General features: G+C 40.5%; 1 protein-coding gene across 3 annotated transcripts; it reads right to left on the reverse strand.

The window, feature by feature from the left end:
* Window positions 1-22,535, reverse strand: Crls1 (cardiolipin synthase 1). 3 transcript variants are annotated; one of them, XM_008822835.3, is made up of 7 exons: window positions 22,091-22,535; window positions 18,746-18,883; window positions 13,437-13,566; window positions 6,655-6,740; window positions 5,646-5,714; window positions 2,906-2,997; window positions 1-670 (listed from the first exon to the last, which is right to left on the reverse strand). In XM_008822835.3, exons 1-7 carry the CDS (start codon window positions 22,388-22,390, stop codon window positions 583-585), a joined length of 903 nt encoding a protein of 300 aa, XP_008821057.1. In that variant the 5' UTR covers window positions 22,391-22,535; the 3' UTR covers window positions 1-582. The 3 variants fall into 3 exon arrangements, with proteins under 3 accessions (XP_008821057.1, XP_029414373.1, XP_029414372.1); XM_029558513.1 differs by having other exon boundaries at window positions 22,119-22,257; XM_029558512.1 differs by lacking the exon at window positions 22,091-22,535 and adding an exon at window positions 21,316-21,339.
* Between the last annotated feature and the right edge of the window lie 2,278 nt (window positions 22,536-24,813).

Genomic DNA, 24,813 nt, shown 5'->3' on the forward strand with positions numbered 1-24,813 from the left:
TGATACATACCTGAGAGGTTGGAAGACTACTGATGAACTTCAATACCTTCTATTTTGATCTTCTTTTTTTAGTCTCAAGGCTTACTGCATTTTAATCTCTTTACAACTTTACTCCATCCATAGTCAATGTGATTTTAAATGATCACATATTAACCTCATGAACTATTAGTGTGCAAATAGATTTAAAAATCAAACATAAAAATGTATAGTCACACTGTGGAAGTTACATATTAAATTCCAGGAAACTCCCTACTGCTTTCCCTTGTTTCCACATTATGAACTGCTTTTTAAAAACATGAAAAGACAGTAACTTGAATAATTCATCTCATAAATTAATCAAGAAACCTACAATTAAAAAATTCTACGTTATAGTTTTATTTGTATTTAAAATACATTGGGAATCTGCATAGGCCCATGATCAAGCTTATTTTTCCAACGTACATCACTTCAGTTTTGAAGACATGGTCTGTCTGACAAGTCCTTTTGCAAGCCGACACCAAACAGAGAAAACTCCTGTCGCTTTCTGCTGACGCTGCTGGCGATGGTGTGTGTTGCTTCCTTGTTGACAAGAGGTGGGTTGGCTCACTTGCCGTTTATCACCTGAACAGTTTTCCGACCATAATGATAGTAACTGTATGCTGATGCAGCTGTGGTTAACGCTGTAAAACACCTTAGAAGGAGACAAACAGGACTAAAAACACTAACAGCAGGAATCATAAACTACACCTGTGAGAGACTGACTAAGGAAGGGCTATGTGATAGTTGCTTAACCACAAAAATCTATATAGACAGTTTTGCTCTATGACTACATTTGAATTATTAATACTAAATAAAATCCACCTAATTAAGAAACCCTAAGGAGTAATGGCCCTAACAACTGTCATCTTCAGCAGATACTATACTAGTTCTCATTTTGCTCACAAAAATTTACTCCTTGCCAAGCATGGTGGCACACGCCTTTAATTCCAGCACTCAAAAGGCAGAGGCAGGCAGATCTCTGTGAGATCAAGACCAACCTGGTCTACATAGTGAGTTCTAGGCAGCTGGGGCTACAGGAGACCCTGTCTCAAAAAGACCAAAAAACCCCTCACTTACTCCTACAGATAAAACTGGAGGTGACTCTGAAAAGACTACAGAAATATGGCTGAAATCTGGACAGTTCCTACACTCAGCCTACTTGGCACATCTAAAATTTTTTATTACCTCGAAGCAAAACAATATGGATGTAGTTTATTCAAGAGAGAGAACTCCCACTGATAAAGCAAAACCCAAAGAAAAAGCCTTCATTTTATACCAGAAAACAAAGTTTAGACTATGAGTCATCTTAAAAATGTATTTATTTTAACTTACTTTGATTAACCAATCACTTTTGCCAAGACTGTAAAAACAAATCTTAATTATAGTTAAAATTAAAAGTATACCAAAATGCAATTCAAAATCAATGTAGCAGCCTGTTTTGAATGCTAAAAGTTTGAATTTGACACATTTCAAGACATTTGCAAATGATTAATTAGCATATTAAAGTACGATTCCAAGTGCTTTCTCCATGTGTCCTCCCACTGCAGCTCCACTAGGCTGGATCCCCTCCCCCAGCACTGTTCTACCCTGTCTGCTGAGGGCCCACATTCACCTGTAGCTCATGGTTCAAATGCCACTTCCTTCTGGCAGCTATCCCTTGTCTTCCTACCAGGAAGTACTTTTTCCTTCTCTGAAACCCTAACATACTAGCACTACTTCTCATTCCTCTTAACTTGTAGCTGCTAACTTTTATGCTCTATGCTTGACAGCAAGGTTAAGAATGGTAGTGCACATTGACCAGCTGTGGGTCTCTGCTTTAATCTCCATCTACTGCAAAAAGAAATCTCTGTGGTGAGGGCTGAGAGATGCATTAATGTATTTATTGATGAAAAGACAGGAACGTAGAGGACAGGTTATTATGTCCATTTAGCAGAGTAATAGTATTAGGTTCTCCCCTAAGGCCTATGAGCTAGCTACCCATGGGTGTTTGGTCTGTACCAGGCATGAGTTCCATCTTGTGGAATGGGCTTTAAGGCCAATCAGAAAGTGGTTGGTGATGACCATAACAGTTGTGCCCTATTGTACCTTGTCAAAAGGGACACTATTGTAGTTCAGAGGATTCACAACTGGATAAGATTGTTTATCAAACTGTGGCATGCCAGTTGTAAAGGGACACCTATCACACCCCTTCCAGCAGCAAGGTTCAGGGATCATCAGAGAGGAGAAGGCAGAAAGAGCCAGAGGTAGTGAACATTTGCAGCAAAACAGTATTTACAGGACATGATAGGGCCACTGCACACATTAACCCCTAACACAGACAGGAGAGGGGCTCATGAAGCTCCACCCCTAGCTGAGGAGCCACTGATGGCTGTTAGAGGGGGGTGAGTCAGTTTTTTTCAGTGATGGGGATGACCCTGAGAGGCTATCTATGATCCAGTAGAGGGTCCTACACCCAAACACATATACATATAAGCAGCAAGAAGTAGACTCAGTAGGTTATAAAAGAAAAGAGCACATGAAGTTGGGAGGGAAAAGTAGTGGGAGAACAGAGGAGGAATTGGAGGGGAGAATGGGGGGATTTGATCAAAACACATTACATATATGAAATTCTGATTTTAAAAAAAGAATGGAGCTGGGCGTGGTGGCGCACGCCTTTAATACCAGCACTTGAGAGGCAGAGGCAGGCGGATCTCTGTGAGTTCAAGGGCAGCCTGGTCTACATAGTGAGTTCCAGGACAGCTTGGGCTACAGGGAGACCCTGTCCAAAAAGAATGGGAATGCTCATATGGTCAAAGCTTTAGCTACTCCATGTTCATTAAACACGAAGAATGAAGTCACAATAAGCCATTGTATTAACATCCTCAGAGTAATTCTAAATTTAGCTTACCACAGTATCTGAAGATAAATGCTGTCAGCATAATTGAAAACTGGAGCTGCCAAAGAAGCTGCCACCAAGATGAGCTGGACCGCTGTATTTACCTTAAAAATAAGAGTGACGAATGATCAGAACTGACTGGATCCTGCTGCAAGCTTGTGAGAGAAAGGTACAGATCATCATGACACACCCTCAGCATGCTGGATGTTGGTCAGCAATATCCATGCCGACACTGGCATTCCCACATGAGAAGATGTAACAGGTCAGCACACTGGCTGACCCCTCTGTCTACACAGCTACACTTTACAGTGAGGGTAATGACAGCTGTCAGAAAGTACTACTACCTTGAATTTCCAGCAATTCAATGATGTAAAACTCTTTTTTTCCAGCTGCCTATTAAAACAGCCCTGTGAGACAGTCATAGCAGACAAGAGAGCCAAACCCATAATGCAGACGTGGGGGTTTGAATGAGAATATGCCTCACAGGCTCCAAGTATGTGAACACTCTGTCCCCAGGTGGTATGTTGGGGAGGGTTAGGAGGAGGCTCCAAGTATGTGAACACTCTGTCCCCAGGTGGTATGTTGGGGAGGGTTAGGAGGAGGCATACCACTGAGGTGGGAACTGAGAGTTCGTAGCCCCAGCCCACTTGCAGTTTCTGTCTCTCTGCTTTCTATACGAGCTTGAAGATGTGAATACTCTGCTTCCTACTCTTGCCATGCCTCCCTACATGATGAACTCTTGTCCCTCTGGAACCGTGAGCCAAATAAATTGTGACCTTGGTCATGGTGTTTATCACAGCAAGCAAAAGTAGCACCTACAGCAGATTCCCAATGCCACTTTACTTGCTACTTGTCAAACCCTGTGAGGTCAGAAAAGTGAAATGTATTCATCACCATAAAATTTTCTAGGGGAAAAAATGACTCCCTACAAAACATAAAACAGAACTATCAATAGTCTAAAGACACCCTCCTTACCATCAGAAGCCTGTGTAAAAAAAATTTAATATGATGTGTTAAGTGAGGTGGTACAGAGAAGCACCCTGGTCCTATTGTCCATTCCACAGGCAAATGGTAGTGATCACACTTTATTCTTAATACAAATGATAAAATCTGTCTGAAAACCTTCCTCTAAAAACAAGGGTTTATTTACTGTATGTATCCTAACACCTCAAACTACTTTCTACAGAGTGCTACATTCAATCTGCTGTCTCTGACACAAATACAAGTCACATGAAGCTAAAACCTCCCCCTAAGGTTAGTAACACTCTAGTCCAGGAAGTCTATACAAAAGCAATGGCTCCTCAGTCCCAAAGTCTCTGTAACCTGTTACATCTCTGTCACAAGGGGCAGGATGAAAAGATGACTTACATCAAGGTGGGCTTTAATAAGATCTCTTTTCTGTGCAAAGACTGATGTACAATTATTATCCTGAGGCAAACAGAATGGACAACTAGAGGAGATGTTTATTAGTGAATAAAACTATCTTCTATTCCTTTTTCATTTACCAGCCTTAAAAATGAATGGGCCAGGGCTAAAGGAGATGGCTCAGCAGATGGAGAAGGTGATGCCAGAGCAATGGGGAAGCCGGCTAGCTAGTGAGCTCCAGATTCAACTGGGAGACCTTGCTTCAATGAACAATGTACAAAGAAACTGAGGAAGACTCTGGACATCAGCCTCCACATACAAACAGACACATGTACATGCACATCACCCATTCACCCACACACATGTGAACACACACTACACGCATACACATTACACACAGACACATGCAATGGATGGATGAATGGATGAAAAAGAAAAAGCAAGGAAGGAGGGGAAGGAGGAGGGAGGGAAGAAAACCCTGAGACTCTTCACACCCTTGCTGCATCCCAACCATGAAGCAGTTACACTTCAGTTCTCAACCTGCCCTGGCCCTCTTATCTCATTCAAAGTGTAAATTCTCAGACCATCAACAACAGACAAAAAACTCAGAAAAACAAAAGAACTGAGTTGAAGTTGTCTGCCTGGCCCCTCTCTATCCCTTTAGTCAATGTTAATCAATGTATTTAAATTTGTCTTATTTCTTGGTTGGTGAGATGGTTCAACAGGTAAAAGCACTTGTTGCCAAGTCAGACAAGCTGAGTTCAATTCCCAGGACCCACAGGCGGAAGGAAGTGACTCCTACAAGTTGTCCTCTGACCTCTCTGACACACGCTTAAATAAGTAAACAAACAAATAAATGTAACTGAATTTTTTTAAGTCACATTTATTCTCAGTTGCTCTCTACTGAGGCTTATTCACCCATTATAAAAATTCACAAAGGAGTAACCTCTCTCTCTCTCTCTCTTTTTTTTTTTTGGTCTTTTTGAGACAGGGTCTCTTTTAGCCCCAGCTGGCTTGGAACTTGCTATGTAGACCAGGCTGGCATCAAACTCACAGAGATACACCTGCCTCTGGCATCCCAAGTGCTGAGATTAAAGGGAATGCACCACCATGCCTGGCAGGAGTAACTTCCTTTTTAAATTTTTTTTATTTATTATTTTTATTTTATGTGTATGAGTGTATAGCCTGCATGTGTGTTAAGTGCACACATGTCGTGCAATGCCTGTGGAGATCAGAAGAAGGTGTTAGATTCTCCCAGAACTGGAGTTACGAATGGTGCTGGAAATAGAACCTGGGTCCTCTGCAAGAGCAGTCAGTGCTCTTAACCGCTAAGCCATCTCTTCAGCCCCAGGAGTAACTTCTTAAGAGGCAGTTGCATAACTCTTACCTTGCTGATGAGTGTCGGTTTTAACCTAGCAGTAGCATAACAAGGATTGAAATACTTAGAGAGCGTTCGCTGGAAGAAGACAAAAAAAAGTTTTAATTTATTATTCAAGTTACAAGCAATAGTTACTAAGTGATTACCAAATATGCCTGGCCCTAATTTATATACATCTTCCTTATTACGTTAATGAAAGATTTTCACATACTTTATAAATAATACTAGGAGGCTATGGAAAATAGATTCTTTAAAATTTAGATTTATTTTCAAGTTTATAAAATTCTAAACAACAGCTCTCACAAAATTTGCTTCATCACATATATGTTCTTCACTAAATAAACTTAGAAAACTTTCTATTATTTTCTTTCGCAAGTTAAAAACAAATACAGTTGTATTTTACCCAGTTGAGAACCAGAAGTTACTATGCTACACTTATGTGGTCACATATTTATAGACTGGTTTTACCATTTCTCCAGGTTCATGACTGATTTTAAAAACTGATTATAGATCACCCATAGTGGAGGCTACGAGACAATGCAAGGATTGGAGCTACATAAAATACCTTTAACATGTGTTGCTTGAGGGTCTGCTTAGCTGGGCTGGGTTTCATATGCCATCAACTGAAGAGCCAGACTTAACAAAGAAATGTAGTTTGGCTGGCCTGGAACTCACAGAGGTTTTTTTTTTTTTTTGGTCTTTGAGACAGGGTCCCCCTATAGCTATAGCTGGCCTGTAACTCTCTATAAATCTGGTTGGCCTTGATTTCACAGAGATCTACCTGCCTCTGCCTCCCAAGTGCTGGGATTAAAGGCATAGACCACCACCATGCCCAGCCTAGAAATCCAACTTTTAAAATTGACTATTCATGTGTTCAAACTGAAGGGTAAATTTTTTTAAAAATTCCAAGTAAATAAAGAAATAATTGCCATAAGTTGCCCTCATAAAATAAGAGAGTATACAATAGAGAGAACATTTATTTATAAGTAATGCTAGAAGACTATTTTCTGAAACTTACCGGTGTTGGAAGAGTTCGGTATCTGACATAAAAAACCGCAGCAATTAACATTACATCTCTTGAAATTATCATATAAGTAAGTGGAACTGAAAATAAAATATAAAATAATTATAATGAAGATTGTGAAAATGACTAACAAACATTATGACTACAGTAAAGCCTCACTCAGACTCACTACTTGGTGTTTCTGGAAGTGAAGATTCTATAATAAATACTTATTGATGGTTCGGGGTTCCACTGGTCTTCACGTTGCTTTTCATGAGAATGAATGCAGGCCATGGCTTTAGAACCATACCTGCCGTCCAGTTTGCTGATCTGCTTGCCTCTTTGTTTTTGTTTCTTTCATGCATCTATTAAGCTATAAATTTGCAAGTTTCAGTGTGAGCTGCACCCAGTCTGCCTCCCAGTCCTCCAATCTCCTCAGTTTTGTGAATTTAGGGAAAAGATGACCATGCTCATTAGTATTAAATGAAAAGTAATGATAAGGTCATAAAGATGTCAGATAAGTTAAAATTTTCTATAAGCTCAGGAGTTTTGATTATTTACAGCTGAATTTTAGCCTATTGTCTAAAGAATGAGTTTTATATATAACAACCTGTAGGAAAACAAAATTATTTTTATTACTGTCTAGCTAGTTCCTACCCAAGCAACTATTATTCTTCTTCCTGCCCAGGCTTCGATGAATCCAACTTAGTAGTTTTCTTATCACAGGTTTGATAAGGATAGGAAGTCTCCCTTATCTAGTGTGCTTGGGACAAGTTGTTTTTCAGATTTCAGAGTTTCTTGGATTTTAGAATAACTGTACTTTTTTTTTGTGGTTGCAGAATTTATTAAATTTTATGCCATTTATCAAACTAAAAGGAACAAGGAAAAAACTGACTTAACTGTGTTCTAGTCATAAAAACTTAATATACTAATTTAAAGTGTATTGTTATATAGTCACTGTAGTATTACATTTTCACATTAATTTACGAATAATATGAAATGTAATCAAAACACTTTTCTAAAGATATTTATTTATGTATGTATGTATGTATGTATGTATGTATGTGTGTGTGTGCAGGTACTTGGAGAGACCAGAAGAGGGCAGAATAACTGTACTTTTTAAGCTGAGCATCACTAATCCCTAAAGTTTAGGATCAAATCCAGACCTGTTTATCATTAGCTATACTCAAATCAATTCCTCAGATTTTCTAGCATGGTCCCAGAGCCACAGCAACAGGAGGCTATTTGAGATGGGTAAGCAAGGCACCCATATATTCATTTGTTAATGACGATGAGAGGGCAGAGAACTGACTTCACTTTAGAGCCTTCTCTATCATAGGAAGTTTTAACCACAACCCTGTATGTTTTTTTAAAGAAAAAAAACCTACTCGGCTCAAATTGTTTAAACTACTCAAATAAAAAGATCACACACATCCCTCCCATACTACTTTCAAACAACTCATGAATTATCTGAAGCTGTATTTACTATTTGCTCCAGTTTGGACATTCTATTAGTTCTATAACTAGAACAAAAATCTCACCAATTAATTACAGATTCAAAACTAAATCTCTGCCTTGGCCTAGTGTTCCATAGCAGCACTACTCCAAAGATAAAATGCTCATGTGCTCAAGTAACAGCATTTGGTGCTAGCAGAGCACACAACTATATTAGTCAGGCTAGAAAACAGTGAGCCATGGTTTTTAAAGCACTTTAAACTATTAAGCAAATTTTTCTACAGCAATCATTAGCTGGTAAACTAACAACCATCACATTTTTACAATGCAGCCAAGCCACACAAATCAAAGCCAGTAATCATGAAGGAACATGAAAGTCTGCACCTAAGCAGGAATGATATATGGGTGCAGACTATGCTTGAACAGTGTTTCAGGGTTCAACCCAGCACCAGGACCTACTGCATCTCTGGAGTGAGTTTACAACATACTGCTGTCTGCTAGATCATTTCAAAGTAAAATATTTCACTTGTCAAAAAGAAACAATTCTAACTTATATACTTAATAGCGTGATTTAAAAAAAAAAAAAACAACAAGGCAGAGTTGGAGAGGTGGCTTGGCAGTTAAGTGCTCTGACTGCTCTTCAGAGGACCAGGGTTCAGTTCCCAGCACCCACATGTGGTTAACAATTATCCATAACTCCAGTTCCAGGGGATCCAATGCCCTCTTCTGGCCTCTGTGAGCACTGCATGCATAGGTGTGCTTACATACTTGCAGGTAAAACTTCCATATACATAAAAAATACAAGTAAGTTAATAAATAAAAATTTAAAACAAAGCAAATAACTGGAATTGCAAGAAAAGTTATGTAAAACAAAACACAGGGGAGGAATCTTTAACCTAATCTCTCAGTAACTGACAAACAGACCAAAATGAGGGAAAAGTCAACGTGGAGATTTAAAAATGCATTTATATTAAGCATGCACTTATAGACTCTGATTGTACTCAGGTTGAAAGACCAAAATCATAAAAAGCATACACTTTGAACACATGGTTACTAAGCCTGAAATCATTAACAAAAGAGACCCTCAAAATCATCACAAAGTGCCGGGCGTGGTGGCGCACGCCTTTAATCCCAGCACTCAGGAGGCAGAGGCAGGTGGATCTCTGTGAGTTCAAGGCCAGCCTGGTGTACATAGTGAGTTCCAGGACAGCTGGGGCTACAGGGAGACCCTGTCTCAAAAAGACCAAAAAAAAAAAAAAAAAAAAAAAATCATCACAAAGTGACAACAAATTAAAAAGATACTTTTTGCTCCTGTTATTTTTGGTGAGACTGGGAATTGAGCACAGGATCCTGTGTGTGCTAGGCAAGTACTCTGCCACTGAGCCACATTCCCAATTCAAGAAATAGTTATTAACCAGACAGGCCAAAGACTCATCATGAAAATGGGAATATATTCTGTACCAAACAATAACACACACTAACATAAACATATAAAAATATGTAAGTGAAAATGATATAAGCAGAAAAACCCACACACAAACTTGAGACACTGACAGCTGTGTTGTCAATACAACAGCTCATGTACTATCAAGCATATGAGAGGTGGGTCATCAGAATTGAAAGGTACAGTAAATGCAAAATAAACACTTCACTTTGAAGGTGTAATATGGAACTTTTATTGACTATATGCTCTAATTGCATTGGTTTTTTTTTTTTTTTTAAATCAGGGTTTCCCTGTAACCCCAGCTGTCCTGGAACTCACTATGCAGACCAGGCCACCCTTGATCTCACAGAGATCTGCCTGCCCCTGCTTCCCAAGTGCTGGAATTAAAGGTATGTACCACCACACCTAGCTCAGAATGACACTTTGAACATAGTGGGTTAAATAAAATTCCTCATTAAAATTTTTATATTTCATTTAGTTTTTAATATAGGATGTTTAGTTACATATGTGGCTCCTGTTTTATTTCTATTAGACAAAGCTAATCCACCAGAAGAAGAACAAGAAAAACCCAAAGACAGGAGAGTTTAGAAAGCAAAAGAGAATGAGAGGGAGCGAAGAGAGAGAGCAAAGATTTAACAAAAAAGTAAACAATCTATGAGAGTCTGGTCAAAACCCAGAGTTGGTTATTTGAAAAGATTCACAAAATTGTCAAGGCTGTGGGAATTGAAAAGATTCACAAAATTGTCAAGGCTGTGGGAAAACTGATCAAGAAGAAAAAGGAAGAAAAATCAAGATGAAACTGAGGCCAATACTATATACTCTATATCTTAGGGGCACCAAAAAACTGTAACCACAAATAAATAGCTTTTTTATAATATAGATGGGTAAATTCCTAGAAAAAAATCACAACTTACAAAATGCACAAAAGATGAATTATTAAACCTGAAGTACACTGTAACAATTAAAGAAAAACTAATCATCTTTTCAAATCTCTCCTCTAAAGAGTCCTCAAATTCTTTCAAACATTCAAAATGGAAAAAAAAAAAAAAATCCCTCTTATCTCATATAACCACTGCCAAAGAATAGAAGGGAAAAAAGAGACTAGCCTGTTTTATGAGGATACTTATAAAATTGACATTAAAAACAAGGACCCAGCAAAAATGGCTATTATCAAGAAAATAAACAAGAAATGCTGATGAGGATATGGGGAAAGAGGAGGTCTTATTCACTGCTGATGGGAACGTAAACTTGCACAGTCACTATGGAAAGGAGATTCCTCAAGAAGACTGAAAACAGAACTATAATAAGCCCGCTATACCACTCTTGGGCATAGACCAGAAGGACTCAATGCACCACAGAGACACCTGCATATCCAGAAAGATGATTCTTGAGAGGGAAGGAAAAACATCTTAAGGTGGGAAATAGGATAATGGAAGACACATGATAGGAAAGCAGGAGAGGATTAACCAGGAAGAGAAGGGAGCCAGCTAGAGACCAGGAGGGGACAAAGGGAGGGGAAGAAGTGAGAAGCAAGTCTAAGGACACATGTATGAGCTACCTGAGGGGATCTAGCTCAGAGGCAGGAGGCAGAACATGCCTAGAAGTGCAAGGCCCCAGGGTTCACTCCCCAGCCCTGGAATGGGGGTGGTGAGGGGTGTGACACAATACATGGGAACAAAAACCATAGAAGACCAAACCAACAACAAGAGAAAGAGTATTCCGGGTCAATCTCAATATAAAAACTTCAATAAAACATTATCAATCCAAATCCAACACTTACCTTCAGAACAACTATGACCAAGCATGATTTATACCAGGAACTACAGGTTGTTTTAATACTAGAAAATCAATAATGCAATTCACCTAAAATAAACAGTTTAAAATCCACAGAATTTATATAATTAGAACAAGAGCAAGTTTTGCTAGACCTAAGTCAACATTAGAGACAGAACTGATTTTCATCATATCAATAACAGCAGTTATCACACAATGAAAATTTAAAGGCTACGACTGATAGCAGCAACACAAACTATCAAATACTTAGGAATAAATCTATCAAAAGTTTATTACCATCCTGGAGAAAATGTCTGAAAGACATCAGAGAGGACCTATAAACAGTACAAACATGACATTTGTGATCTAGACTAGACAGGACCTATAAACAGTACAAACATGACATTTGTGATCTAGACTACTGTAAAAAATGACAGTTCTTCCAAAGAAGTCTATAAATTCCATACAATCCCAATCAAAATTCCAACAGATTTTTTTTTTTTCCCCTGGAGATCTCCTGATTCTGGGAAAAGCTGAGTCAAAAACTGACATACTATAGAAAGGGCTAAGAATATCCAAGATAGAAGGACTGGCTCCACCAGATATCAAGACTCAGGCAACCCAGAAATGGGGTCCAGGTATTTATGGACAGTGTAATGAATCTAGAAAATACCTATTCTTAATTTTTAAAATTATTAGGATAACTGGGTATCCAGAGCAGCTAGAAAATGAATTTGGAGGGTAGGGAATAAAAAAAATTGAGCAGGGAAAAAAGAAAAAAATCCTTCAAGATTTTCAATGCAAAACAATCACATGAAAGACATGAGAATGGCTTCAGAGTTCTCCAGCACAAAATGGAATATGGAAGCCAACTGCAGTCCTCAGAATTCTAGGTGAGAATAACCATCTAAATTATGCACAGTTCAACTGAATGGAGGGAGGAATCAAGACACTTTAGATGTGTAAACCTTCAAAAGCTTTGCTACCATTGACTGGAAGGCACAGTCACCAAAAGGAGTGCTTAGTGAAAAGAAAGATAACGGGAAAGGGAAGTCCCAGTTTGGAAAACTACTGACATCAATTACTTAAGTAGAGCTCACAGGACATTCCTAACAGCAAAAACAATTTGTGTGTTCAAGGAGAAAATGAGCAGGCCAACCTGCATGAACAATACTACGATGTAACCAGGAAAAGTGAGAGGTACGCTACAGAGGAGAGGCACACAAGGAGACTACAAGGATCAACGGGACAGAATGCTCTCTAGGTTTTTTTCCTAAAGTTTATTTATTTGCACTAAGAGTACCTCTTCACCCCCCAAGCACAGACACGCCTGAATTCTAACTTTGAAGCAATGCATAAATAAAAACATTATTTTTTAATCTGTCCTGAGAACCTAGAAAACTAGAACAAAAAAGAATGTGAAGCTGGACGAAGACTACACAGCATGAGGTGACAATATCCTCTCCCTACCAAATGACGACAACAGACAGATGCTGAAGGACTATGGCAGCTTGTCTCCTCAGATCCCTAACTTTTGGGGGGAAAATTAATCTGGATTGAGAAAGAAAAACCGATTGAGAACTACAGCCTAAAAGTACAAAATGAAGAACCAGAAAGGCACATGCAAAACACAAAGCAAGAGACCATCAAGTTTTAGAGTATAATAATGTACTATATACATATGATTTGAAAACTATACAATAGTGCCTAAATAATGTGAAATTCCTTCACAGATATAGTCAGAATTTCCAGCCAGATTATGTTAACTGGACTTAATAAAGACAATCATAGACTTAGGAAAATTTTAAATTACTTTCAATTATCTAGGCACTAAAAATATGTAACGTAGAATCAAAAGATCCTAAAGTATTATCAACTAACATTATGGAATATTCTCTCAATTTTAATTTTAAACAATCTTATAAAGAAACTGTTCTAATAGTGTAACAAGGACACAAATTCTACAATAAACAGTGTGAAAAGCAAAATAGTTCAACAATTTTAAGTTGGAGAAAGTTTAAGTTGAAAATTATATTTTTGAAACAAAAATTATGTCAAGAGAAATCCTAAGCTGCCTGACATTACCCTTCTCGTTACTTACAAGTACACATGACAGTGTTCTTACCTGGAATAAGATCTGCATAGGTCAAGCTAACATATAAGATACTGATAAGTATTTTATCAGCAAGTGGATCAAGAGCACTTCCCAAAGCTGACTTTTGATTGGCCCAGTTTCGAGCAATAAATCCATCCAACTGAAAATAGAAGTGTTTTTTAAATAAATGTCATAACAGAGTAGATAATTTGAAGTTTATGAGTACCAGAAAAACAACTATACTTTCAGAAAATGTCAGTAAAATCTCCTTTCCTATCCCCAAACATTCTTATTCTTTTATCAGGATACGTTTAACTTTAAAAACAGCAATTGGTCTGAACATAATCTTACATTTTTATAGTACTTTTAATTTTTCTTTAAGTCATCCTACTTATTTACTATTTTCAGAGCATGCACATGTGGGATGAACCCAAACATAAATTTAGAGATGTAAAGTATCCATACAAGGGGGCTGGAGAAATGGCTCAGTGGTTAAAAACACTGGCTGTTCTTGCAGGTGATGCAGGTCTGGTTCCCAGCACCCACATGGCAGCTAACAACCATCTGTAACTCCAGCTCCAGGGGACCTGACACCCTCTTCTGACTTCTGTGGAACTGCACTACATGGGTGTACTTACACACATGCAAGCAATACACTCATACACATAAAATTATATTTTTTAAAAAAGAACCCATGTAAAACTCATAAAAAGCATGAGTGACAAAGTCCAGACCAAGAGCCTCATCCTCTGAGCCATGTATTTATTTTCACTAAGCCAAACAGCCTGTAAGCATTACTTTCTACCATAAGACACTAAATTTTCATACCCTTAACTACTTTTCCATATTATTTGACCTTTTAAAAGATTACTTTTCAATTTTCAATTTTATTTTGTTTAGAGGGCCAAGGTGTAATTCAGGGAAAGAGTGCTTATCTAGCTTATGTGACGCACTGGGTTTGATTCCCTACACCTAAACACACACATACACACACACACACACACACACACACACACACACACACACACACACACACACACACACACACACACCATCCAGAACAACAGAAAAAAACTGGTTTGAGTTCCCTCTGCCACTTACCACCTGTTTAACTTTGGGCAAGTTATGTGACCTGAGTTTCTTCATGTGTAAAACAGAGATAACATTACATACCTTGAGGGTTGGCCGCCTTCAGCACTAATGTGATTAATACTTGTTCAGTTTTCAACACTTAGTAAACCCTCAAAAATGCAGCTATTACTATCACAATTAGAGCAGACTATTTTCTTTTCTTCCTCCTCCCCCAACCCCATCTTTTTTGAGACATTCTTACTCTGTAGTCTAGAACTCACTATATAGACCTCACTGGCCTAGAACTTGTAGTAATCATCCTGCCTCTGATGGTGGGGTTACAGGCCTGTACCACCATGCCTGGCTATTTTCTTCTTAGGTAGATTAGAAGTAATGCTAACAAAATGTCTGGAATGGGGAGTCGAGGCCTTGGAAGACCCTGTTTTTAGTAGTTTCTGTTCTTGAGGAAGCTACCATCCCACTTTCTGCCATCAATGCCCTCCTGTCATCATTCTTCTAACTCATACTATTCCTTTGCAAACATTTGCAACTCCCTCACTGTACTTCATTCTTGCTATAATACCACTAATGATGTGCTTCAGGCCAACATGAAAGTGACTGAACACTGCTTTAAAAGGCTGACTGATCTCATGTCAAATTCATGACCACAAATCTGTGTGCACTCAATGCTGGCAATCTTACACCTGCCTACAGTCTTTACCCTCTCTTTTCATGCTGTATGCTTTCACCTCTGACCTATTTCATTCCTCCTAAACCTTCTCATTCTAGCCATGACATCTATTCATCCCTTAAAGAAAACAACAGAAAGACTGCTGACACTTCTTCCTCAGGTGGCACCAGATCCATCACCCAGCTACATCCATCTTCTTTCTGCCTTCCCTCCTCTAACCTCAAGCCCTCACCTTTTGTGATTTCCCTTTCTCCTTCACCATCTCTGTCAGTCTCTCCTCTTTCTACCTGGTCTTTTAGTAACCAGCTAACGTAAAATACTCCCCAGCACATCTATTTTTAAAAACAACCCTTCCTTGGTCCTCTTTCTCTATTCCCCTAAAAGCCAGTGTCTTAAAAGAAAGGTCAGCAGTCTCAGCACCCCACATTTGCTCACCAGTCTACCTCAATCATGCCATACCTCTAGAAGGAGTTCTCTCACAGATCACCAATGAACTCTTCATTTTCACACTGTGTGACCTTCACAGAATGGCAGTCCTTTTGTCACTTACCCTCTTGGGACACTTCATTGTCCAATTCCCTCCTTTTTCGTGAACACTCCTCTGTGGTGTCTCTGATCAGCTTCCTATGTTCCTTTATTTGTTGCTCATCCCTAACATCTTGCCTCTCTGATTTTACCTCACCTAGACAGTTCTTTTTCTTTTTTGGTCTTTTTGAGACAGGGTCTCCCTGTAGCCCCAGATGGCCTCGAACTCACTATGTAGACCAGGCCTTGAACTCACTGAGATCCCCGTGTCTCTGCCTCCTGAGTGCTGGGATTAAAGGTGTGCACCACCAGGCTCAGCTTCTCATTTAGATATTTCACCAGGCATGACCACCTTTAGGTGCTGGTTCCCAATCTGTACTTGTGTGAAAGTACTATAGACTCAACTCCAAACAACAGGTATCAGAACTCTTGGTATTTTCTCCTAAACCCTGTCCTGTTCCAAGTGTTGCCCATCCCCCCAAATGTTACCTCCATACACCTGGTTTTGAAGAGAGGAAAAAAAGTACCTTAGTGTTCTAATTTTACTCCCTCTCACTCATACCCACCTCCCCAACACAACAACAATCAGTGCTATCTTCAACACATTATCTAAGCCCATCCATGACTCCATGAGGTGAAATAGTACCTCAGTCTACACTATGCCTTCATTAGCTACTCTGCTCCCAGCCCTGCCTTCCTATATCTCACTGCCCATACACAGTGCCAGTTGTACCCTGCCATTCCCCCGGCTTATAACCGATGAGTACAGCTATCTGATCAACAGTCAAACTGAAGGCACCAAAATCTCCATGGAATAAATGCACAAAAAGTACCAGTTAATTCAGGTTTCCAAACACATCTCTCATGCATGTTAATCAGGTATCTCCCTCATTAAGTGAAAAAAGCCATCTTATACAGAAGTTGACCCCTACCCCCAAAACTCACAAATTAGCAAACAAACATAAAAGGGGAATTCAATACCTAGAAAAAAATCTGTTACATAAAATATCTCATTATCAGTATAATGGTCTCAGATAGAATTGCAGGCCACAGTAATAGAGCCCTTCAGGCCACAGTAATAGAGAGAGCCCTGCAGGCTTCAGAAAAAAAGATAGACACAAAAGAGAAATGGAGGGCTAGAGGTGGCTCAGGGGTTAAGAGCACTGGCTGCTCTTGCAGAGGACACAGGTTCAGTTCCCAGCACCCACCTGGCGGTTAATAACTGCCTATAACTCCAGTTCCAGGGAATCTGATGCCTTCTGACCTCCGTGGGCATTGGACAACATGGGTGTACATACATACATGCAGACAATGCATTCATACACATAGAACAAAAATAATGAAATATTTAAAAAAGAAGAGAGAGGTAAAAGAGATTGTGGGAAGGGAACAGATGGTGACAGATGGGAACTACATTCTGGGAAAAGAGGCAACAGGTCATCTGAAAGTCTATTATCTGATGTATATTTGGAAATGTCATTTAAGAATGCAAATGCTTGCCCTTGTCTACCCCTCAAAATCTTCAGTTAATTCTACTATTTCTCACTGATGCTACTGATACTAGGCTGGTAGAATTGTTTCTATGAACTTCAAAAGGAGTAACAAACATTAAAAATGTCCTATACAACTTTTATTTATGGAAAATCAGTTTTCTACTCCCATTAAATATTGAGCAAAATCTTAAAAAAAAAAAAAACAAAAAAACCCAAATTGGTCTGAAGATGCATGAAATTATTGCCTATCCAGGTGCTCACGTGGCTCTCAGGCCTGGCCTGCATGAGAAGATACTATTTCAATATCCACATGAAACTGTTCCTTTCTTACTCCACTTCTCCTGTCTTTGTAGGCATGGAATTTTATTAATTTATTTTTTGAGACAGGGTCTCCCTGTAGCTCCAGCTGACCTGGAACTCACCATGCAGACCAGGTCGGCCTTGAACTCAGAGAGCCACCTGCCTCTGCCTCCCGAGTGCTGGGATTAAAGGCATGCGCCACCACACCCGGCTTGAAGCATCGAATTTTATGAACCACTTCAAATCCTTTATAAACAGGTGAATGATAAATACAAATAATGTCATACATGATAGCAATGGCCAGTTCACAAAAGTAATACAATCTTCTGTTATAAAATTTCCCAATTCTAATTTATTTTTAAAAATATTTTATTTATTTTTATTTTATGTGTATGAGGATATTGCCTGCATGTATGTAAGTGCATCTGTGATGTACAATGCCCACAAAGGTCAGAAGATGGCATCGGATCCCCTGCAACTGGAGTTATAGGCAACTGTTAGCCTCCATGTGGGTGCTGGGAACCAAACTATGGTCCTCTGCAAGAGCAGCCAGTGCTCTTAATTGCTGACCCATCTCTCTAGCCCTCCCCCAATTCTAATTTGAAATGACTCTTCCCACCCCAAACTGACACAGTGATATCAAAGAGCTCTTCTTTCCTAGTCCACCTGCTGAGGAAGTAGAAGAAGAAAGGTGTCTAATTCCCAGCTCACACTACGGCTTTCTCTGCAGGGCAGCCACAGGGTTTGTAGCAGCACCAGGGTGACTACAGCCTCTTGTTGGCCTCCACAAGCTCCCAGGTCATGTCCTTGTTCCCTGGGGTCATAATGGACAATTCACTACTTCCTTCTCCAGTTTTGCTGCATATCAGAGTACTCTTTCATAGTAGGCATAAAGTCATTTCAGAACTTCTATTTCTACCTCTAAAGCAAGTACTCGGCTCTCAAAAACTTCTAATATAATGTTATTATATTATATATATATTTGAATGAATATAATAAGGGTGTTTCTTTTACGAAGAAGTTTAAAACAATAAAGATTACTCTCTCCTGTGGCTCTCTACAGCCTTTACTCTCTCCCTTAGATGATATACAAAGTCTCACATGGAAGCTAAAGACAAGTCCTTATTCAAAGTACTAATTAAATCATACTTGTGTTAAGAATATCCTTCCAAAGAAAAGCTATGGCTGTGCTATTCAGGGGAGTTGTAGATACCCTGGAATTTGAAAAGGAGAAAGAAGTGAATAAATTTATAACTTACCAAATCTGTTAACCCAGCTAATGCAAAAACTCCTAGTGCAACATTAAAATCTTCTTCAAGAATCAAATAGCCCAAAACTGGGGCTAGGCCAATTCTTGTCATTGATAACATATTTGGGATTGTCCATGGATTTTCATACTGAAAGGCAAAGACAGCACAATTTGAATAAAATACTAAAAATTCATAAGTGCTTATTTATAAACATATACAAAGTTTTCATTATAATAAGAGATGAATATGCATTATCTATCATCTAAGCTGAGTCTTTAATATGACTTCATTATAATTTAGAACTTTACTTTTAAGGTAAAACTTCTGAAAGATCTTGAAAGCAGACAGACTAGAATTTGTCAGAAATAAAACTAAGTTATCAATTCCAGGCATGCTGGTTTGAAACATTTATTGCAAACAACTTCTCTCATTCATCTATATACCGGCATCAAAAGGATGCTAAATCCAAACACAGTGTGTGAATGTATGAACACAGGAGAAACCCAATTTCATAACCTCATCACCACAACAAAAACTGCTGTAAGAAAATGGAGATAGGAACAGAGATCAAGATATATGGAAATGAAAACTTTGTGAATCTGTTCAAAACAGCCATGGATGGTGAGACACTTCCTCCTCCTCTCCCAAGTAAAAACTGAAGGCTTTGCTTTCACAGTTCCCACGTGGGAGCTCTGGTTCCTTCAAACTTCATTTGCAGCCCAGCTGCTAGAAACTGGCACTAACAAAAGGGCTATTTGACAGAAGGACAACCCTTCTTTGCCAAACAGAATCTAATAGATGGCTCAGCGGTTAAGAGCACTGACTGCTCTCGCAGAGGACCCGGGTTCAGTTCCCAGCGCCCACATGGCGGCTACAAATCGTCCTTAACTCCAGTTCCAGGGGAATCCGAAGCCCTCTTCTGACCTCCACGGCATTGTGCAACACGGGTGCCCTCACATACATGCAGGCAACATACTCATACACATAAAATCAAATAATAAATATTAAAAAAAAAGAGTATTTCAACTTTAAAAATCCTCAGCATAGCAGAGCTAAAATACCCTGGACAACAAGGTACAGAAATGGCAAGAAAACGTCTTTTCCTAAAGTCTGAACTCTTTTCTCCACTGGGTCAACAGACAATTCCACCCCACTGGACTTTTGTCTTCAAAAAAGCACTTTAACATCTTTTTAAATCAGTAACCAAGTTGCCTGAACCTTAACCTAGATTTAGAAAAAAGTGGCAGGCTAGTGAGATGGCTCAGTGGGTAAGGATACTTGCCAAGCCTGACAACTGGAGTTTGATCCCAGGATCCACATGGTAGAAGGAAAGAACCAGGTTTGGCCAAGTTTTCCTGACCTTCATATGTGCTCAGTACACACACACAAATAAGTAAATGTACAAAAAGAAAAAAGTAGCAGTGTTCATTTTTCAAGATGTCTTGCTCAGCGGTTAAGAGCACTAGCTGTCCTTGCAGAAGACCTGGTTTCAAATCTCAGCACCCACTGGACGGTTAACAACCATCTGTAACTCCAGTTCCAGGGGATCCGATGCCCAACACATACGCAGACATAACACTCATATACACAAAATAAAAATAAATAAAAATTTTAAAAAGACATTCTCTAAAAATATCAAATTTGTGTTTATAAATACCTAAGAGAAAGCCCATCAGCTAAGAGGGATAATGGGGTGGTTGTTGGGGCCAGGTGGCAGAACACTTGTCATTGAAAGCTATACAGCTTCTATTCTCCAGGGTGTAAGAGTTATAAGGATGGAGAAAGAATAAAGTTCAGGTAAAAAGACCAGAGTCAGACCTTCAGTTGACTGAACAGAGGATTTGATCAATGAAGGTGACGCAGCTTCTCCACAGACAAGCAAGCTGTGCAAAGGTGGGAGGGGTTTAGGTTAATTTTATGTTACTAGAAACACAAAAGGCAGAGAAGGGCCCTGGGGCCCTTTTTCTGGAGTTGTAAAACAAAGAAGCTGTTCAGGTAGCTGCTAACTGGTGTGTAAGGACAGGAGACACATACCCTGGTAACTGGTGTGCAAGGACAGGTAACTGGTGAACAAGGACAGGAGAGAGACACCCTAGCAAGAAGAGTGGGTTGTCCGGCTTACTGCAGCTGGGGCATCGTATCAGACCCAAGATACGGATGTGACTACCAACAGTGGGGTTTGGCGGAGATACTTGCCTCAGAGAACTTCTGGTTTCTATCACAGGAACAATCACAAAACTAGAAGCAATACAACCTCTACTCTGGAATCTTGTGGTCAAAGTGGGACCACATTATATTATTACATGAAAACATGCTCATGTAGTCCCAGGTTCAAAGATTAGAGTGTTTCAGAGTCCAGAGGAAAAATGGTCTGTTCACTATAGTGAAGTCTGTTGACCACACTGTGGTAAAAAATGAAGCAAAATCACTAGAACTGATTGTTATCCGGCCAGTGAAATGAGTTTGCCTGCCACATAAAATACTGGTTTTTAAAAGTTCATTAATATCTACTTATTAAATATGTAAGTTTCAAAGTTAACATTAGGAAAGCTTAATGTCTGATTACCCAACCAGATAACCTGTGGCATACTCGACCAACTACTGCCGTTGTGGGAAGGACTTCTGCCAGGATGAGGGCAACTTCAAAGCATCCAGTGTTGACGCTCCCACAGGCTTTAAAGCTATTCCTGGAGTTGAGACCCCGGCTGGGATGTGGCCACCTCAGCCCATGCTGTGTAACTGATGAAAGCAATACAGTGGCCCACTGAAGACCTAACAATTGAAGATGTAATAATTGCATGAGCCTTGCTAACATGACATCAAAAGCTGTCCCACACATGCTCTGGTGTCTTCTGCCTGGGAAGTTACTTTAGCAGGTATGTGCACTTCCCTACGTTACCTCAAAAATAGATTTTTCTGTAATTCAAAGTTAAAAGATCTTTTAATGACCACCTAAACTACAATTATTCTCCATGCTAATGTGTAAGGTTACCAAAGGCCAAGGGGCAGTGAACCGACTCTTCACAAGAGCCCAGATGATTCCCCAGGACTTACCTCCACACAGGGGTTTCCCTTCATAAAATTAAAAGTGGATTTTTAATTAGACAAGCGAAGGTTATTTTTGCCAATGCAATGTGCAGACACACTTTCCAGCAACGGATGCGAACAGAAGGGGGTAAGAGTTAAGGTTCTAACTGGGCCACAGAGCGGACCCGGCTGGTGCCCTGAAATTCATCGCGGCCGAATGCCCTGTCTGCCGTAATTTCTCGGAACACCGTGGCAAAGTTCCGAAACCGGCCGCCCTGACCCGGTCTCTGCGTCCAGGCCAAGGCCTGCGCGGACCCTCCTACATACCAGGCTGGTGGCGCTCGAAGGGACCCACCGGGCGCCCGGGGCTTCCGCGGCAGCGCCTCCTCCGGTCACAGGCCCGGGGGCCGCCTTTCCCGCACCCGAGCAGTGGTTCCGCGGGCCGGGCAGTCGCACCGCGAGCGCGGCGGGGCGCAGTCGCCAGCGCTCAGCCACGCAGCCCAGGCAGCAGGCAGCAGGCGGCAGCAGGGCCCTGCGGGAGCTGCCCTTGCCCAGCCGCACCCCCGGGGTCCAGGAGGCCACGCGAACGGCCCCCCACGCGCCGCGAGCCACGCGCCAGGCCAGCATGGCCCTGCGGCCGCCGCGACGTCCACGCGTCGAAAGCTCAGCAGCCTGGGACACCGGTCAGCCGCCTCTTTATAGAACCCCCGCGGTGCCCAGGAAGCGCGGCCGCCAGTGCCTCCATTCTATTGCCACACCAGCACAGCCCGCTTATACAGGTGGCCGCTTGCCGCGAAGGGCGGCTGCTTTCACGACACTTTACCACATTCATGCTGCCCGGCTCCCCGGCGCCCCCTGGAGGTAGCGGCAAGCGCTTGCAGTTAGGGCCCAAGGGCTTGGCGAAGTGTGCGGTGCAGTGTCCACCAGCAGCCGGCAGTGGGAATGCCCACTGCGCGAAGAGCCACCGTCTAGGTGGCCACCCCAGGCCCCGGACTCAAACTCTCGGATGTCAGGGGCCAGCATAAGCCCTCTTCGATGTGTGCGCGGCACTGTAGGATTCCTGGGAGAGGTTTAAAAAGTATTGGTATGAAATTAAGTACTAACTCTACTTTTTTTTGGCCATGTAAGGGCTGTGCCCTAAAAGGGATTTATTATCTTCTACAACCGTAAGTACAATGTATATCACTGGAATGCACGTTCTACACAGGGGAACAGAGGTGAACCAGTTACACTTACTGAAAGGAAATGAGAAAACGCAGGAACTTTCACTTGTAGCTTACACACATTCAATTACAACACTAAAGTATTCAGAGGGCCGCGAACCTGTACTTCTAACACTTGTGATTTCACATACTGCAGAGACGAGATAGCCAGGAAACAGAATGCAAAACTTCAGATGGAGAGGCCAGTCAACGTGGGGGGTTGTTACCAGCAGACTTCAGAATCAGTTTCTCTCCCCTCTTTTAAGCATTAAATATAAACAGGCCCAAAATAGGAATAGGCGTCAATAACAGCAATTACTATTTGTTTACATGGGAAAAAATGCTTATTGTATAAGCCATAATGCATTTAATGCTATCAACAACTCAACATAGGCTCTAATATTGCTTTTACTTTTACAGACAAGGAAACGGGCATAAAAGAAAACTGCTTACTCTAAAACAATTCAAAATAGTAGCAAATCAGTTGTTAGAATTGGTTATTATAAATTACGCATTATTGATACATTAGCATTGCAACTTTGTAAGATAGGTTCCTTCTGTCAGACTGAATCTGCATGCATTTGCTGTAGTGCTGGGGTTTGAACCCGGGACCTTCCATGCTACGCAGCAGCTCAACAACTGTGTCCCCATGTCCCTGTGTAAAATTGATAGTGCATGGCTCCGGCAGCATTTCCACTATTCTCCAGCCCAATCTGTGACACAGCCCGTTCTTAAAGACCTCAAGAAATTGGACATGTAGACTTGTGAAGCATTTTATCAAGCTCTTCAATTTTTTAAAAAAAAATTCATTTTTATATGTGTACAAGTGTTAGGCCTGAATGTTAAGTGCAGTGCCCTCGGAGAACAGAAGAGGGAGTCGGATCCCCTGGAACTGGAGTTAAGAGATGGCTGTTAGCCACTGTGTGGGTGCTGAGATTTGAACCTGGGTCTTCTCCAAGAACAGCCAGTGCTCTTAACTGCTGAGCTATCTCTCAGCCTCAAGATCTTCAATTTCTCATACACATATTGTAACACTGACATAAATAGAAAAGCTTAAAAAATTGCACTTGCAATGTAAGACTATTTTCTTTTTAAACAACCACTGCAATCAGGGATCTAGTTCTCATCATAGGCATGGATTTTGAATAATCATGGTCAGGAGGGGACAGAAGGAAGGAAAAGCAAGCTGAGGACAAAGCTAGCTATAGGACAGTGGTGAGCAGCTGGTAGGTGGGGCAGCCCCTTCTTAAGCAGGACATGAAACACAAACGGGCTTCGGGCTGGAGGGTCTGTAATGGTTTCTCTGAACCAATGGCTTGTAAACTTTGGCTGTCAGTTTAGTCCTGTGATTAGTAGAAGCTGGATGGACAAATACAGAATGCAAGAAAACATGGCAGTTTCTTTTGAGAAATTAGGCTTGTATCCTATTTCTCCTATAATCTTATATGATGGCCTTAAGCTTTGACCTTTTACATAAAGGTTTAAAAAGTCCATACTTCTTTGAACAATTATGCATTTCATCTTTCTCATGCCAACTGTGTGTTGACTTTTATGAAGCAAGCTTTAATTCTATTAAGATGATTAGCTCTTCTTACCCTTTAACATCCATCGTAGCCTTTAAAGATAAACATCACGGGCTAGTGAAATGACTCAGCTGGTAAAGGTGCTTGCAGCCAAGTCCAATTTTGATACCCTAGATTCACATGGTAAAGGGAGAACTGACTCCCCTAAGTAATCCTTTGACCTCCACAAGTGTGGCCACCTTCCACAATAATGTAATAAAAAGTTTCTTAAAAAAAACAGACATAGACATCACCATATTAGGCCGCAGATACAACTCAGTGGCTA

The sequence above is a fragment of the Nannospalax galili genome, unplaced genomic scaffold (genome assembly GCF_000622305.1).
Source record: "Nannospalax galili isolate Female #2095 unplaced genomic scaffold, S.galili_v1.0 scaffold1029, whole genome shotgun sequence".
In the NCBI taxonomy this organism is placed as follows: Eukaryota; Metazoa; Chordata; class Mammalia; order Rodentia; family Spalacidae; genus Nannospalax; species Nannospalax galili.